The 14,977-nt window shown below is 41.8% G+C and overlaps 1 protein-coding gene across 1 annotated transcript in view; it reads left to right on the plus strand.

Moving 5' to 3' along the window:
• Positions 1-10,651: 10,651 nt before the first annotated feature.
• Positions 10,652-14,977, plus strand: part of LOC141140831 (calpain-8-like) — an 85,833-nt gene continuing 81,507 nt past the window's right edge. The window contains exon 1 of the mRNA XM_073628338.1: positions 10,652-10,993. Coding sequence (XP_073484439.1) covers positions 10,757-10,993 — 237 coding nt within the window. The 5' untranslated portion in view covers positions 10,652-10,756. The remainder of the gene's footprint in view (positions 10,994-14,977) is intronic.

Raw genomic sequence — 14,977 nt, forward strand, 5'->3', positions numbered from 1 at the left:
TCCTATTATTTATTTTTATTACCTTTGTGCTGCTCCATGTGCTTTTCTTTACTGTTGTACAGTTTAAAATGGCAACTTTCATGTTCATGGACACATTATTCATTCGTAGGAAACACCATGTTTTGTCCAAATGCAGTTCAATTCATTTTTTATGGCCTACTTCTTTTAAAATAATTTTGGTGTCTAGATGGGTTTGTGACTAGAATGAACTGCAAACTAGATTCTGTGTAAGGAGAGGACACTCAGCAGCTGTTTACACATCTGGACGCTGGAGCACTAGTGTGGGACACCAGAACACCCTTTTTATTAGGGGGCCCACACAGGTGCTCCAGTGTATACTATAGGGGTGACTCCATCTGTGAAGCTTGAACAAAACAGGTAAGTAGTCAAGCTTGACAAAGGACAAAAATATTTCTTCATCTTGGAACTCTGCCAAAACAGACAATTGTACCCCACTTCCAAGCAATGTTTCATATTCCTTTTTCTGCCATCAAATATCTGTGTGCTAAGTATACCTATTTTATAAAACATAGGGTAGAAAAGACTCAGAGGACACCACTCATCAGAGGAGACAACAGACCCCCCACCTCATGAAGAAGTGGAAATCCCACAAACACAACCAGAGGAGGAGGAGGGAGACGTGGTGTAAATTATCATCACAACAGGTGAGTGTCTGCGACCACAGCTTCAGGTAATAGATGGATGCCGGCATATTTATAATACATGGTGTGGTTTTTTTTTAATATATTTTAGGTGATTGTGATGTTGTGGATGAAGGTCATTTCACCAGTGAAAGTGCCCAGATCCTGATCGGGGAGATCATGGGGTGTAATAGGGACTTGGAAAACATCAAGCAAAACATCAATGATGTTCAAAACAAAATGAAGAACATCATTGATGTTTTAAGGAGAGTTTAAAACCCCTCGAAATCCTGAATTATTTCAGTTTTTTGTCCGGAAAATTTTTTGAACATTTTTTGACATATTCCTGAAAAGCCAAATTTTGAAGATGCACACAGTGTGTCAACATGTGCTATCTGCCATCATGGGAGATCAATGTATGGGTTTTGGGGGTGCAACCCATTCCTCAATAATAAAGTAGCTGAGAGGAAGTGGTTGTACCCACAAAACACGTCCCTTGATCCCCCATGATGGCAGCTAGCATATGTTGACATTTGGCAATTTGTGTGCATCTTCAAAATTTGGCTTTTCCAGGGGTGACTTCACCCCAGCTGCTGAACGCAATATCAAACACAGTTTATAAATACTCATGTCTGATATTGCCTTCAATTTCTATAAAAGTTGAACTTTGTATGTTCCAGATTTGTGTATTTATTGTTGGTTTGAAACATGCCTGTTTTACCTTAAAAGGCAATTTCTACTTTTATTAATGTGACCTAAAAATTTGTTATACAACAAACATGTTGGTTTGTTTTAAAAACCTTTTATAAATGCACATGTGATTGTGCTTGGATTAAAAAGATTGATAATCAACAATGTGAGGCTTCTTCTTTCAATGCTCATAAACATTTTTTGTGGCAAAATTGGTGTTTTCAGTGACAATGGGGGTTATTTCCTAAGGGCAAATCCACTTTGCACTACAAGTGCAGTCTCCAGTGCACTCGTAGTGCAAAGTGTCTTTGCCTTTAGTAAATAACACCCAACAGTGCTTTACAATTTTACAGAATCACACCATTTTCACGACCCCCGTATTTCATTAAGGGTCAGCTAAAAGAAAGACAAGCAGTAAATGTAAGCAAATATTTGTTCAGTTTAAAAAAAAATGTATTTTAAAAATGTCTCAGACATTGTCTGGCATATTGATGGCCCCCCTACCCGCAAAGTATTCTATGTATCTTATACGGACCTCGCGGGAACTCAGGGGTGGCAAGCCAGGATGGCCAGCTTTAAGCGCCGTCAGGGTTGGTTCATTGAGATTAATTCCGGCTTCAGGCCCAACTGAGCCAGCATAGTTCACAGAATTTCTCCTTAAAAAAGTTGTGGAGAACACAGCAAGCCAGGATGATGTGATTGAGTTTATATTCCGCCATGTGTATCGGTGTAAGAAATAGGCGGAACCGGCTGGCCATTAGTCCAAACGTGTTCTCCACCACTCTTCTGGCTCTGGCCAGCCGGATATTAAAAACCCTCTGGTCCGGGGTGAGGGTCCTCATAGGGAATGGCCACATAAGATGGCCCCCCAGCGCAAACGCTTTATCCGCAATGAAGACGAATGGGAGTCCTTCCGCATTGTCTTCTGGAGGTGGCAAGCCCAAGCTGCCATTCTGGAGACACCTGTAGAACTCCGTGTGGGCGATGGCTCCACCATCTGACATCTGGCCATTCTTCCCCACGTCCACATACAGGAACTCGTAAGTAGCTGACACCACCGCCAACATCACAATACTATTGAACCCCTTGTAGTTGTAATAGTATGACCCCGAGTTGGGTGGTGGGACGATGTGGACGTGTTTCCCATCAATTGCCCCTCCGCAGTTAGGAAAGTCCCACCGCTGGGCAAAGTGGGGGGCCACAGTCAGCCATTCCTGTGGGTTGGAAGGAAGCTGTGGAGTAAAACAAGAAAAAAAAATTAATCATTTTGCACATAAACATGGAAAGCAGATTAGACACAAACATTCTTGGCCAACATCAGTATAACATTTATTTTAGGGAGTATTTAAAGACAAAGGTATAAGGTCCACCTCCCCCCCTCTCATGGGCCATTTATAAAAAATTATAGGGGGTTTTTTTACAGGTAACCCTCTCCACTTCATTAGGAGATGAATGCCTAAATAATGTGTATTATTTTGGCCAGCCACTCCTTACTTTACACTATTTGCAGCCCACTGGACAGGTAAGAAGTGTCATAATACAAAGAGATAAATACACACCGTACACATTTCAGCAGATTTTTACATTCTGCTATTACCTATCAAGATAATTAAACAGTACCATTTGAAAGTATTCAAGCAGGCCCTTGCACTACATACTTTGGGAAATTCATCCATAAATCTGACCACAAAAGAGGTGGGTATAGTGTGTATGGGTTTGGCAAAGTCAGCAGATAAAGGATTGGTATCAGCTGAGTTAGCAGTTGGGGGGAGGGAGGGTTCCAAATGATTTTGGGACCCTAAAAAAAAGCCTCTGGCACTCTGCCTGAATTTAAAGCACACATCACAATTTTCAACATTTTAGGGGGTATTTAGGGTAAAGCACTACTATGGAGCTGACAAAATACATTGTTAAGTGACTACACGAGGTGAATATAGGCCCAGGAGAGCATGCTGGGGAGGTAAGTGAAGGCAAATATGTATGAAGGACAAAAAAAAATTACATAAAAATTCAGCATGCATGAGGACAAAGGGGACATTCACAGCATATTACAATCATGGTAATTAGGGAGTGAGGAAAGAAATACAATATATTATCAAACATTAAATACAATAAAATGTGATGTTAAAGGATAAAAATCTTACCTTAATATACTCCTTCTGCAGGACCTGAATGATGGTAGAACAGGTCTCCGGGATAATGATCCCCAGAGCCTGGGGGGAGATGCCTGTCCAGAACTTGAGGTCCTGCAGGCTTCTCCCTGTCACCATGTACTGCAGGGTGGCCACTAGCCTCTGCTCTGGAGTGATGGCTTGCCTCATGCAGGTATCCTGCCTGCTGATATAGGGGGTCAGCAAAGCCAACAAACGGTGAAATACAGGGTCCGCCATCTGGAGAAAGTTCCTGAAATCGTCAGGATTATTCTCAGGGATCTCACGGAGCAAAGGCATATGACAGAACTGGTCACGCTGGAGCAACCAATTCTTCGTCCATGAACTCCTCCTCGCCCTGTTCATGGACTGGGCTTGTGTCAAAGTAAGGGCCCCAACACCAAGCCCCCGCACAGCACGAACTCTACAATGAGTACGTATACGCAACATGGCTATAAAACGGTCGGCTGCTCAGAACGAAGTAACAAAACGCACCGAAGAACAGCAAGGCCTGTGAAGAGCGACCTGAAAATCAGTAACAAACGAACAAGAACACAATGAAAAATCAATGGTAACTCGCTGCACACATTGAAGACCAGATACAAACCCACAAGCACAAACTGAACAGCAGAAATACGATCTGAAAACCATGAGTCTGAAAAAGTGCGAATCGTCTCTCACCAAACTTTTACTTACACGAGATTAGCAAAAGGAGCTCAAAGGGTGCTGCGCTTAGTACTGAACTGCCCTTTTATAGTCTCGTCGTACGTGGTGGACGTCACCGCGTTCTTGGCGTTCGGAAATTCTGACAACTTTGTGCGACCGTGTGTATGCAAATCAAGTTTGAGCCAACATCCGTCAGAAAAAATCCATGGATTTTGTTGTCGGAATGTTCGATCAATGTCCGACCGGGTGTACAGGGCATAAGTGTGACAGCGCTGAAAGGTGAAAATTGCCCTGGACAGAAAGGGGGTGAAAGTGGTTCACACGTATGCTCTGACACATTTCCAATGGAGTGAATATAGTCAACTGAGGTGAAAAAAGGTAGAGAAGAAAAAAGGTCCAAAATATGGGCTGATCCTTCACAGAAGACACAGATGGGAGCTGTTCCAGTAAAGAGAATTACATAACAGATTAGAGATCGCCTATAGCTGCTTTCAGCCATATATCCTGTGTATCCTTTGCATGCATTCTGTACATGCCATTGCAATGAGGGCTGTTACCCTACTCTTCCGCTGTTTTGTCTTTACTACTCTGTAACTTTCTTTGTGACCCCAGGCCCTATAAAATGTTTTGCTGCCAGTTACATCTTTTTTCTCCCAACCCCCATCCCCTCTCACACAATCTACACACCAACAACAGAAAATACCACATGTCCTGTCATTATCTTCCACCAGCCAGCTACCTACATTGCAGCCTAGCCTGAGGCCAGTAGAGCAGTCAGCGATAAAAAAGACCACTTAACAAGGATAAAAGTGTTTTTTTTTCCTACTGGTATTGAAATTTGTTTTTGGCAAAGGTTTTCCTGCTGTATAAGTAGTTGATAAGTGTCCACAGTATCTAAGGAACAACCCAATTTTGAAAATGGGGTAAATTTACTATAGGCAAGTACTTTGCAAGTCCAGTTGCTCCAGAGCTTAGTAAATGAGCAGACACTCTGCTGACTTCCATCATCCAATCACGCTGTTTTTTTTTACTTTGCATGTGATTTGGGATTCTTTGTAAAGTGAAGCTTCATCTCATTTACTAAACTCTGGAGCAACTGCACTTGCAAGTGCAGTCTATTTGCCTTTAGTAAATCAACCCTTAAGTGTTCCAAAGCAGGAATCAGCCCACAGTTGCTTACAGAATTATTAAAAAGCGTTACAGAAGATACTCTTCTTAAAGTCAGAGGAAAACTTCCGGGGACCTCAGAGAAGGAGCCAACTGAGTGTCCCAGGTTAAAACAGAGCTCAAAAGCCAAGAAGGAGTCAAGGGAGAGGCGGAAACCAAAGTCATTTCCTCATCCTCCTCCTTCTTTGCCTGCATGTAAAAGTGAGTCCCAAGGGAACGGAAGATTGACACGGGAGGTCAACGCACACCCTTCTAGTCAAGCAATTAACAAGACTTTACAGTCAGGAGAGAAGCTGATTAGGGCTCAGACTATAGAGTCACAAATTAGGAATTTGCCAAAGAACCTAGTAGGGCCTTCTTCAATAGTTTCTCTTCAAGTTGAAGGGATCTATACTCAAGCGCTGCTAGATACTGGAGCCCAGGTGACGTTGTTGTATATGAAAAAATTAGGATACAAAATAAGGTAGTACTGAGTATTACCAGGACTTTTTAGGCTAAGAACCAGTGGAGAAGATATAGCAGTATAAGAAATATAAATTTATTGAAAAATACAATATCTAAAAAACAATGACAATTGTAACATATAGCATCTATGATTATTGTGCAGTGAGCCCTTGTATGTCTACGCGTTTCACCGTTAGGCTTCCTCAGGACACGGCCAAGGTTCACAGATGAGACAGAGAAGGAAATATGTCTCTCTATCTTAAATTGGAATGCAAAATTATGCAAGTCACGGTAGCATGAGAAAGTTCAATCAGCAGTAAGAAAGTATATTAGATATAGCTAAATATCTCAGCAGGGGCATGTAAACAATATTCCTAATTAAGGGAGTAGCCTTTAGAGGGAGGAGGGCCAACACCGGATTCACCACTTAGATCCTGGATTTAGTATCAGCAATGCTGAAGGCTCAATACAATCCCATCGCTGCATATTCAGGATACAAATAATCCAGCGTGCCCCTGGGAGACAGCAATACACTGCACACGATTGAAAAAAGATATGAAAAAAGAAAGAGCCAAAAAGAAAGAGACACTCATGACAGAAATTTATAAGCTAGAACAGACACATAAAGCTCATAGAGGAGTAGACAAGTTTCTATTGCAGCAGCTGACAATTAAAAGAGATGAATTAAAAGATCTAATGGAGAATGAGACTAATAGGATTATGAATAGACATCTTAGAGATAAATATAGGTGGGGAAACAAAGTAGGCAAACACCCGGCAAAAATCCTGAGGAAAAAAAGAGACACAAACTTCATCGACAAAATTCAAAATAAAAAGGGGATTTGAGGTTCTCATCGAGAGAGATAGTTGAGGAATTTAGATAGTATTTCACATCTCTTTATTCCGTGAGATCAAGGGAAAGCGGAGGAGGGAAAAAAGAGGAAAGGGTGAGTGATTTTCTGAAGGAGGCGGGGCTTACCAAATTAACTGAAAATGATATAAAAGAACTTGACAGCCCCATAACAGAAGAAGAAATCCGCGTAGCGTTAAAATCATCTCCCTCAGGAAAAAGCCCTGGCCCAGATGGCTTCACTTCTTGTTTATACGGAAAATTCGCTTGTGTGTACGGGGCATAAAACTAAAATGTCAAAAGACTAAGACTAAAACTAAATTGAAATTTGACTTCAAAATTAACACTGGTCTGTAGTGCATGTTCATACCTCAATGTAATAATAAATAACATATTAGATTTTTCACTCCAGCAGTATATAATGAGTTTGCAAATTGTAGAGAATTGTTAACTAATGCATTACAATTGAATTACACCCATTAGATTTTAGACGACTAAAATGAGTTTAAGTCGACTAAAATGTACTGGAGATTTAGTTAACTAAATACAACTAAAACTAAAACAATTGCAGAAGACTAAAATGGAACTAAAACTAAAATGCCATTTAAGTTCTAAGACTAAAACTAAATGGAAATTGGCTGCCAAAATTAACATTGATACAGACACCTTACACCTGGAATTTTTTTAAGGATTACTGCTAGCCAGGCTCAGTTGCTTTGTCTTGACTACATATCACTGTGCCACACTCAGAATTCTTGTTCTGTGAGCTCCAACTTGCCAGTGAAGATCACTGCAAGGCCTTGCATCCTGGACACTGCTATTCTATTACTTTTTAAAGGCACACACCACTAATACCTATATTACTACATCTCTAATTCAGGAGCAGATCCGGGGGGGGCAACGGGGCAATTGCCCCCCCCCGAAAATATTTGACTCCAAGGCTTTCTCCCTCCGCAAGCTATTTACGTTTGGCGAGGCATCGTCTAAATGCAGCTGCAGGGACTTTTTCTGCTTCCCCCGCTTCTTGCGGCTCCCAGGTGGCTTAAGACATATTCAGTGTGCCCCATCAGTTCATTTACAGGGGCCCAGGCCTCGCATTGTTATGGGAGTACAGACCGCAGTGATACTGGGGTCGTCGGCACCACTACACACTGTGTAGTATTATTAGCAGAGCTGCAGCAGAGCGGTGGGTGTCCAGCGTGCTCCTGGATTTCTAAGCAGTTACTTCCCTGTCAGGCGGAGTGATCTCCACCCGACAGGAGCTCCCTAGTCCCGGCTGGCGTGACGTCACAATTCAGAGGCCGGGAGCGCGAGATTGAAGACAAGATGCTGCCGACCTGTAGCCAGAGCCCATCTGCACTGTCTGCAAGTGAGTGATTACTTAACTGCCTTAACTCCTTAACACAACACTGCCTTAGCTGTCTTAGCTGTGTGAACTGCTGAAGTGGTTAACACTTGGAGGGGAGGGGAGGGGAGGCGGGGGATGGGGACGGGTGTTAATTCAGTTACAATGGTAATTGTAATACGCAGCATGGAGGGGGTTAATGTACTCACTGACGTGACCAATGGCAATTAATTAACCCCTTTGTGCTGCATTAGTGACAGTGGCACCATCAGTGTTAATTAACCCCTTTTATGCTGCAGCATGAAGGGGTTTAAAAAAACACTGCTACTAATGCAGCATAAAGGGGTTAATTAATTGCCATTGGTCACGAATGCGTCAGTGAGTACATTAACCCTCTCCATGCTGCGTATTACAATTACCAATCATCATTATCATCATAAACCACAGCACCTGTATTGTATGATTATCATGATGATAATGATGCTATAGATTATAGAATGACAGTAAAATTCATCTTTAAGCTTCATTCACACAGGGTGTGCTGCAGTCATGCGTTTAACATGCGGGCTGTCTTTTACTGGCTTGCGGATGAATAAAGTATGGGACTTACTAAAAGGAATGACAGAAAGGAATTTCCCAAAAAGTGTTGCACATTTCCCTGTGCTGGCATCCCATTTATTTCTACTGACACACACAGCTATTGTGTCCCAATATGTCATGTGTGGGTCCCAGAATGCATGCAGGGTGCATTTGGGGACCAGCACCAGCATGTCTAATTGAGACATAGTGGCTGTGTCCGTGCAGCCATGTGTCAGAATACAAATAAATGGGATGCTGGCATGGGGATGCATCTAACACTTTAAAACAGTGTCACTGTTTTAAACAAGGTTAGACCTGTATGATATGTTAAAGCGGGGGTCCACCTATCTATCGTTTTTTTTTTTTTTTGAGTTCATTCACAAACTTTTCTTCTCAGCATTACATACTCACATATTGTGTGTGATATGTCCGCCTGTGTCAGATTTCGTCGGAAAGAATAACTTATATTATTCACTGCAGGCGGTTTCCATCTTCATTGTGGGCATTTGAAGCCCACAAGCATTTATTTCCTGGATGTGGTGAATGCTGTGCTCCCAGCATTCACCGCTCGTTCCCGCACATGCTCAGTGGCATCCTGGGAAGCCTGAGACTAGCTCCCAGGAGTCTGGGAGAGAATAGAAACACGCCTACTCCCACGGGAGGAGAACCAGGAAGTGCAAAGAAGAATAGAAAAATAAAAGGTAATTACGGCAATTTAAATTTTTTTAAACGGCATGTCAGCATCTAGGCAAGGAAGAGAATATATACAGATATTGTTCAAAATTTGGGTGGAACCCCGCTTTAAATACATATATTTTAATACAAATGTGTTCTGTAAGCAACACCTTATTTTCTGGCAGTGCCCCTCCCAAGACTGGACCCTGGATCTGCCCCTGCTCTCATTGGGATTAAAGGTATAATAGGCCAGCATGGGGTTCCCCTTTAGCAGTGGTATTATAGACAGTAACCAGTAGCCTTTCTTAGAGATTTGTTCATTTATTGTCTATGTACATTGATATTCTATATCTGTGATTTCAAACTGTCATGCCTTAGGGGACCTTTTTAACCGAGTCCTGGCTGTTTATCCAGGAGGACTAATACCCAGAGCCAGAGACAGCTAATCAATCTGCATTGTGTCAATGTATTATTTAAAGGTGTACACAACATGTCTGAACCTAGAGTGTCAGGAGGGCCGGAAAGTTCACAGGGTCAAGGTGACGCACATGAACATACAATTCTAAGCAATCCCAAGGGGGCAGTGCTACACCTGTATAATAATAATGCCTGACATGTTGAAGTCACCCATAATTAAAACCTCTCCCTTCTTTGTCATTTGAGTTATCTCATCAACCTACAGCTTATCATAATCCTTTGACTGTCCAGGGGGCCTATATACTACACCAATTCTAAGGAAAGACACCCTCTATGGTTTGTAGGCAAAGTTCAACTTCATTTCTTTTCTGAAGTAATGTTATTTTTATGCAATTCTTGACATAAATGGCAACTCCACTACCCATCTTTCAATCCCTGTACACACAGGCTGAATATTGGCCAAAATCAGCCGGTAAAGTAGAAACCATCTGATATTTGTCCTGTGTCCAAGTCGTTTAACTTCCTGAACCATACCTCAGTATTTGCAATAGAATCTGCATTAGCTTTGCACAGAAGAGTTGATAGCTCACAAAGCTGTCAGAATCTTTAATTGCATGAACTACCCCATCAGCCAAGTCCTTAGAAACACAAGCCCCCTTTTTTTTTACCTGATGGAGGCAGAAATGCTCCTTATTAAATCATCTATGTTCATTATTAATTACATTTCTTTGTGCATTTATTATTATTTTCTATTTTTTTAATTACTTTGTATTACTTTGTATTTGATTACTTTGTATTATTTTCCTTTTTTTTATATATTTTTGACCTTCACTGTTTCAGTATTGAACTCAGTGCTTATACAAGGATTATGATGACTTAGACTTTGTTTTCTGGTGTTATCACAGGTCTAAACACACTTGTAACTTTCTTTCGAAGGATAATGTTTTTCAGACCCTCTAATACACACCCTGTCCCACCTCGCTGAGCATTGCCCTCCCTCCCCTCTGAGTCTGGCCTTTCTCCTCCCTGCTTCCCTTAGGGTTTTGACACCGAGTTTTCTCTTCTATATATAAACGGAATCTGCCTCTGCAGCTTCTCTCCCCACTACATCAGTGTACTGAGCATCTACACTATGGCAAGTTGTGCTGCTCAGTTGGCCAAGGATAGGCGCTCAGCCCTAGGCATTGGCACCAATAAAAACCCAGTAAAATACTTGAACCAGGACTATGAGGAGCTGCTGGCACAGTGCCTGGCATCTGGAAAACTATTTGAAGATCCAACTTTTCCAGCTGCTCAGGCTTCTCTGGGCGTCAATGATCTTGGACCAAAGTCAGAAGAGGTACAAGGGCTCATCTGGAAAAGACCTGAGGTAAGTGACACTTTTATATCTTACCTGTAGTTTAATTGTTCATTAAAGTGGAACTAAAGTCTGAAAAAAAAATTATAAACAGGCAGACTCTATTGCAAAAGAGACATGTAGTGCCCCATTCTACAAAAAAAAAACTTACCTGCCTGTTTGCAATCTTTTGCAAAATGTACACTGAACTGCGCATGTGCAGCCGTGTTCACCTTTCCTGCTTGGTGCCAGTACTCCGGGATGAATGACTCACATTCATGCACTGGCGTAACATCTGGTTGGCCCCCAGTGCCAACCAGACAAGATGGCCAAAGACTACTGGCACCCAGAAGAAAGAAGCGGGGGGGGGGAGATGTGGCTATCAGCGAGAGCCTTCCCAGGCATCGGATCGCTGGGATATAGGTGAGTAATCGTAAGTTTTGTCCCGCCTTAAGCTGGATGTTCATGTGGCAATTTGATAGACTGTTTTGAACTTCAATCCAATTTTATGCTGAATTTGATAGCCAATCACGATTATAAAACATTGGTTTTGATCAAATGCAAGCACATTGGATTGAAGTTGTCCCAAAATAATGTTTTGAAAAAAATATGATCGTCAAGTTTCGTTTCCATTTCAATTAGATTTTCCAATAAACTGTATTAAAATCATCACTTTATTGCTCAGTTTCAACTTTACAACCACCCAAAATCTAGTGGTTGACTAAATTTGTGTGTTTGTTAGTGTCTAGGGATTATTTATGTGCAATTCCAGATGGCTTGAAAATTAGTCAAATAAACTTAAAATTGCTACGTGTATGGACTGCCATATGCTGCCCATAGACATAGCAGATGGCAGTTTTCAGGCAATTTCAACAACTTTCAAGTTTTGTGAATACAATCGAATGTGATTGAAAGAATGGAGGTGACCTACTAGACCACAACAGGAATTTAGGAGCATGCTGCATTTTGGTCCATGCAATATTTTTCTGTACTTGCAGGGTCTTTAAAGGGGTTGTAAACCCTTGTTTAAAAAAAAAGAATAATAAAAACATGTTATATTTACCTCCACCGTGCAGTTAGTTTTGGACAGAGTGGCCCCGATTCTCGACTTCTGGGGTCCCCCGGCGGCGCTGGTAGATCCTCCCCTTATCGAGTGGCCACAATGGAGAGGGCTCTCCTAAGGTGGACACCCGTGCGAGCGCCCTCCCGAGTCCCTCCCGAGTCCCTCCCGAGTCCTGCTTCTGTGTACATTTGCACAGAATGCAGCATTCGGCCCCGCTCCCCGATGCCCGTGTCATTGGATTTGAGCCAATGGCTGCTATTAATCTATCCAATCAAGAGCCAAGACAACAGGCAGAGAGGTACAGCGTGTCTCCACTGAGGGAACGAACGGGCTCAGATGAATGAAACGGGGGTTGGTGGGGGGGGGGTTGGGTTGGCCGTACAGTGTCAGAAGTTTTTTCACCTTAATGCACAGGACGGATTACAACCCCTTTAACCACTTCTGGACCGCCTACCGCATACATCGTTTCATGCATTAGATACTGTGGGCAAGCATCTGCTGCACGACAGGGGAGCGCACGCGCGGGTCTGACAGACTCGATGTCTGCCGGCCACCCGCCATCGCTCCACAGAGAGGCAAAACATGTAAACATGGCGGATCCCCATTCTGACAGGGGACAACATGGATATATGCTATTCCTAATGAACAGGAACAGCGATCTCTGTGTTGTCCCAGTGAGCCCATCCTCCACACAGTTAGAACACACACTAGGGAATACAGTTAACCCTTTGATCACCCCTAGTGTTAACCCCTTCCCTGCCAGTGTTATACATTGATCAGTGCATTTTTTTAGCACTGATCACTGTATTGGTGTCACTGGTCCCCAAAAAGTGTCGCTTAGGGTCAGATTTGTCCGCCTCAATGTCGCAGTCCTGCTAAAAATTGCAGATCGCCGCTATTACCAGTAAAAACAATAAAAAAAATTAAAAGTCCCTAAATATATCCCCTATTTTGTAGATGCTATAACATTTGCGAAAACCAATCAATATTCGCTTATTGGGATTTTTTTTACCAGTAATATGTAGAAGAATACATATTGGCCTAAACTGATGAATAAAGTCGGGTTTTTTTATTTTTTATTTTTTGGATATGTATTTTAACAGAAAGTAAAAAATATTGCTTTTTTTTCAAAATTGTTGTTTTTTTTTTGTTTATAGCGCAAAAAATAAAAATCGCAGAGGTGATCAAATACCACCAAAAGAAAGCTCTATTTGTGGTAAAAAAAGGACATACATTCAGTTAAAGTGACACAGTGCCGTATCGCAAAAAATAGCCTGGTCATTAAGGGGATAAATTCTTCCAGGACTGAAGTGGTTAAAGAGATAAAATTTGAGAGATGTAATGTACGTATAATCTATGTAATAGACTGGAATGCCATTGTGGATTATTTTCCTGAAATACTAGCTGCCAGGCTGTCCTGTTCCACCTTAATACTTTGTTACTGGCATTGAACACAGGCGAATAAGAAGGTTTGAGTATAGCCATGATCTGTATAATTGTTCTGGATTAGTGACTCAAAGGACTGAATCCAGAGGATCACTATGACAGGCAGGGAACAAGGATCTGCAGATTAAGGAGCCTGCAGCCGTAGCATTCATGGTCCTCTCAACTTGATTTGATTGTAGCCGTATTAGTGCAATTGTGACAGAGAAAATTGAGAACTGTCCGTGATACTTTTTTTATTTGCACTAACATTTTTCAGGACAAGCTATCGGGGGTATGTCCCCTTCTTCAAGGTCCAAGCAGTACTGATTCACAAATTTTTAAGCAGCATGTTAAAGAAAAAGAAAAAAATAAAAAATAAAAGAGAAAACCAAACACATACAAATCAATGGTAATAAAGATAGCAGCAGAGTTAGTGAGATAAGACAGAGGGAGAGCTATAGAATGCAGGGGGGGATACTGGTCACAGAGGGGTCGTAAAACTTTAGCATAATGTGTAAGAAAACCAATATCTAAATTCAGGCCGTTATTTTTCGTGTCAAAAAGAAGTATCATTCTTAGTTCAAACGTTTTCCTTTCCTGGATAGTTCTGAAACTCCCTTTAAGAACTAAAACATTGAGGTCTTCTATAGTGTGGTCCGGTTGTGAGAAATGATGTCCCACAGGTGTGCATAAACCGTCTTCTTTATGTTCTTTGATGGTATGTCTGTGCAAATTCATCCTCGCTTGCAACTTCTGTCCTGTTTCACCAACGTAAAATCCTTTGCTGCACCTTTTGCGTTGGATGAGGTACACAACGTTACTGGAGGTACAGCTGTAAGACCCCATGATATTGAAGGTCCCATTTGTGTGTGTAACACTTTTGGATAGATTGATCTGGTTGCATAGTTTGCAGCGTTTTTTATTGCAGGGTTTGCTTCCATTATTTGTGACTTCATAATCAGAGTGAAGTTTCCTGCTGATTAGTTTGTGTCTGAGGTTGGGTGGTTGTCTGAAAGCCAATAATGGGGGTTGTTGGAATATTCCTTTCAGAGTTTCATCCTCTGTTATAATGGGTTGTGAATCTTTGATTATCTTTTTGATCCCTTCAAGTGCTGGGTTGTATGTGGTGACTAGAGGTACTTGGTTATTTGCTTTTTTCTCTGTTTATTGGAGGAGATTTTCTCTTCCGGTTTTCAAGGCTGTGTTTATGCTGTTGTTGATGGTTTTGTCTTTGTAACCTTTCTTATGGAAGGAGTCTGCCAGTGTTCTGAGATGTTTATCTCTGTCTTCTGGGTCTGAACAAATTCAGTGGTATTTGATGGCCTGGCTGTGTATGATGGCCCGTTTGGTGTGTTGGGGGTGAAAACTGGAACTATGAAGATAGCTGCATCGGTCAGTAGGTTTTCTGTATATCGACGTGTGAAGCTTGTCATCCCTGATGTATACTGTAGTGTCCAGGAAGTTGACATGTGTTTTTTTGAATAGCCCATTTTTAGTTTGATAGATGGGTGAAAAGTGTTGATCAATGA

Source organism: Aquarana catesbeiana, linkage group LG04 (genome assembly GCF_042186555.1).
Source record: "Aquarana catesbeiana isolate 2022-GZ linkage group LG04, ASM4218655v1, whole genome shotgun sequence".
Classification (NCBI taxonomy): domain Eukaryota; kingdom Metazoa; phylum Chordata; class Amphibia; order Anura; family Ranidae; genus Aquarana; species Aquarana catesbeiana.